This window comes from Nicotiana attenuata, unplaced genomic scaffold (assembly GCF_001879085.1).
Source record: "Nicotiana attenuata strain UT unplaced genomic scaffold, NIATTr2, whole genome shotgun sequence".
In the NCBI taxonomy this organism is placed as follows: domain Eukaryota; kingdom Viridiplantae; phylum Streptophyta; class Magnoliopsida; order Solanales; family Solanaceae; genus Nicotiana; species Nicotiana attenuata.
The window spans coordinates 103,851-107,591 of NW_017671498.1; the positions used below are offsets into that span (position 1 = coordinate 103,851).

At 32.9% G+C, this 3,741-nt stretch overlaps 1 protein-coding gene across 1 annotated transcript; it reads left to right on the forward strand.

The window, feature by feature from the left end:
• Positions 1–1,553: 1,553 nt before the first annotated feature.
• On the forward strand, positions 1,554–3,238 carry LOC109208636 (protein BIG GRAIN 1-like E). The gene has a single exon (XM_019371767.1). The coding sequence runs from the start codon at positions 1,792–1,794 to the stop codon at positions 2,785–2,787; it is 996 nt and encodes a 331-aa protein (XP_019227312.1). The 5' UTR covers positions 1,554–1,791; the 3' UTR covers positions 2,788–3,238.
• Positions 3,239–3,741: the final 503 nt, after the last annotated feature.

Sequence of the window (3,741 nt, forward strand, 5' to 3'; positions counted from 1 at the left end):
GTATGAAACTGAACTATTCATCACAATAGGAAAAAACAAAGGATACTCCTTTGGTCTTGAATAAGCTTGCTCCCAACTTGACTATTTCAGCAATTATTTGTTATTTCCGATTGGCATATGAGCGAGTAATTTTGTCTATCAAAATTTTGGTAGATATAAAAAAAAAATTGCCTAATTTTTTGTGTATGTTGGAAAAAAAGATCTTCTCCCATGCATCAAGAGCGAATGTAGCGTTGAATCTACGGATTCAATTGAACGTATAACTTTCGACGCAGAATAAAAATTTATGTGTAAAAATTCATTAAAATTGCAAAAATAATAGATATGAACCAATAACTTTAAAAATATAATGGTTTCAATGCTAAAACCTTGAAAGCTGAATCCATAAGATTCAAATCTTGGATCCGCCTCTGTCTCCCATTCTTGTGACCAGGAGGTCACGGGTTCAAACCGTGGAAACAATCTCTTGCAGAAATTCAAGGTAAGGCTGCATATAATAGACCCTTGTAGTCCAGCCCTTCCCGGACCTCGCGCATAGCAGGAGCTTAGTGCACCGGGCTGCCCTCCCATTCTTGTGACATTGAAAAGTTTAAATTAAACATGAATTATAAGAATTTGTTTTTCTTCTTCTTTTTTTTTATTTTTTATTTTTTATTTTGTTTTGGTGGGGGTCTAGGGAAGAAAAAGATCATGGTACCCACCCTTGCTAAGACTATACTTGAAAGTTAAAAGCTAATATCCCACTAAAAAAAAGGCTTATGAGAATCCAAAGATAAACAGGTCTATGCCCCCCATAATGTTTACACCAACCTCTGGATTTCAAAGCATGAGGAGAAGGATAAAAAGCTTATTTCATTCTACCCCACTCTTCCAATCCCTATTTACTAAAGCACAAATAGGCATCATTAAGTGGTTGCCCTTTAAAAATAAATTGGAAAATGGCAAAATAAACATAAAATAAACAAAAGGGGAAAAAATATTAATAATGTACCTTCATAGAGTCTAAATTCTATGAATAGGCATTAGACTTGTTAAGAAATTGCTACTAATATTTTATTATTACTGTTACTAAGCTCCCGTTATGCGCGGAGTCTGAGAAGGACTGGACCACAAAGGTCTATTGTACGCAATTTTATTCTACATTTCTGCAAGAGGTTGTTTCAACGACTTGAACCCATGACCTCCTGGTCACATGGCTACAACACACACACACACACACACACACACACACACATATATATATATATATATATATATATATATATATATATAACATGAGTAGATTCATATAGCCGACCGCAATAATTTGTTTGGGAACGAGGCATATACATAGTTGTTCTTGTAGAATCTAAGTTCTATGATGTAACAAAATACAATCACATCTATATAAGCTAATTACCGGTAAATTTCTATAATTATTTATTTGTTTTAACATATAAAAATAATAACTAACATGCTATCATAAACATACTGTAATTTTTAAATATTTATATTGTCAGTATATATAACGAAAGATGATACCTTCATAGCTCCATGCATTACTATATAAAAAGTCACCCTATCAGCCATTCCTCTCAATAATTTTTAAAGCAAACCCCTCCCTCATGTCCCTTCTACAACAACCCTAAAACCCCTCCTGCTTTCTCTTCACAACCACACAAATTGATCTCTCACTTCAACATCCTACATATATACTTACTTCTTTCTGCTTTAAATACATTTAACTCTCCAATCTTTTCTATCTTCAACTTCTCAATTTTCTTTGATATATATATATATACATTTTAAATCATGTCCATCACTGGAATACATCCTGAAACTACTGAAAAAATGTCCAAGAAAATTATCCAATGGAGAAATAATGATTCAGGAGAGATTGATGTGTTTGAGGCAGCAAAGTATTTCTCAGGTGCAAATGAAGAATACTACAACAATGGCCAAAATCTTTACAACAACAACAAGCAGCAAAGTTTAAGAGGTGGAAGAATGAGTTTTGACATGCCAATGATGAGAAATTCATCACTTCTTCCTACACAAACAACTACAACTACTACTTATATTATGGAAAAACCAATGATTAAAAATAAAGATCAAAAGAAATACAAGCAACCAAGTTCTCCAGGTGGTAGACTTGCTAGTTTCTTGAATTCTCTCTTCAACCAAACATCATCCAAGAAAAAGAAATCATCAAAATCTTCAGCACAATCTTTAAAAGATGAAGATGAAAGTCCAAGTGGAAGAAGGAAAAGAAGAAGTAGTATAAGTCATTTTAGCTTTAGAAGCTCAAGTATTACTACTACAAATACTACTACTAATAATAGTGATTCAAAGTCCATCTACTCTTCATTAAATTCTGGTTTTAGAACTCCACCCCCTTATGCTCCAACTCCAACAAAATCATATAAAGATTTTAGAAATTTTTCAGATCAACAACAAGGAGTTAAGTATAAGCAAGCTGCAGTTTTGCAACATGAAGTATGTGGTGACAAGAAAAGCATGGATTATTCTTGGTTGGATGAGAAGTTAAAGTTGAGCAAAAATAATGCTGAAAAGTATATTAAGAACACAAACAGTGGATCATCATATGAGAAAAGCAAGACATATAACAAGGTTGTTGATGTTGGTGATAATGATGATGATGGTGCAGATAGTGATTCAAGTTCTGATTTGTTTGATTTACCAAATATTGACTTGGATTTCTATTCTTCAAGTGGTTTGCCAGTTTATGAGACTACACATATGGATAATATCAAGAGGGGTGCACCAATTTCTAGTGGCGCAGTTTGAAGGGAAGTCTTGGCGCAACTATAAAATCGTTTACCGCACGCAACGAGTTGGTTACAGGTTTAAGCTATGAAACAAATTTCTTGCAGAATACAAAATCAGGCTGTATAGACTCAATGTGGTCCGACCTATCCCGAACCCAGCGCATGGCAGGAGCTTAGCGCACCGATTTTTTTTTTTTTTTTTTTTTTGCCTTTTATTCATTTCCATCTCCTTCACAAATATTCACATTGAGTTTTTTTTTTTTTTTTGGTGGTTTGATGTTAGGAGCCATGAAAAAGGAAGTCTTGATTTTCTTTGTCAGGATATGGGCATAGATCTGCCTTTTTTTTCTATTTTGTGCTCCTTTAGAAGTTTTTGCAAAGCTTTTTACTGTGTGTACAGTTTGGAATGTCTTGTTTGCCTTGACTTTTAGTGCTTTATTTTTATAGCTATGATATGATATTGAAATGGACTCTGGAGTGTAAGCACATCATATGTCCACCACTATAATAGCTTTGATATCATTATGCATGATTATTGATATATATTAGGGCTTTTCCAATCTCATGATGGAAAATCCAACCATAGTCATAATAACATTATGGAATATATATCATATTATCTTTGACTTTAGTGATAAGCATTACCAGATGTAACTTCTGATGGTTCATATTATAAAAATTTGATATCATTCGGTCGTCAAGCTAGAAATTTCGTAAAGGGTATTCAAAATTTAGATATACATATAAAAAATAATTTTTAACTTATATATACAATATAAGTTCTTATATGCACAGTATAATATTTTGATGAAGCTTGTTCGATTGAATACCTTTCAATGTACGGCGCTGATATCATTAGTGGTTTACTATAATAATAAGTTACCAACCATCGTCGTTGATGTGTATTAGACGATAATTATAGGATGAAGTCACTTATAAGATAATTAAGGTAAATCTCTATGATAATAAAACA

Bases quoted from the DNA above. Each gene is read 5' to 3' on its own strand.
- LOC109208636 (XM_019371767.1), top strand. From the start codon at position 1,792: ATGTCCATCACTGGAATACATCCTGAAACTACTGAAAAAATGTCCAAG.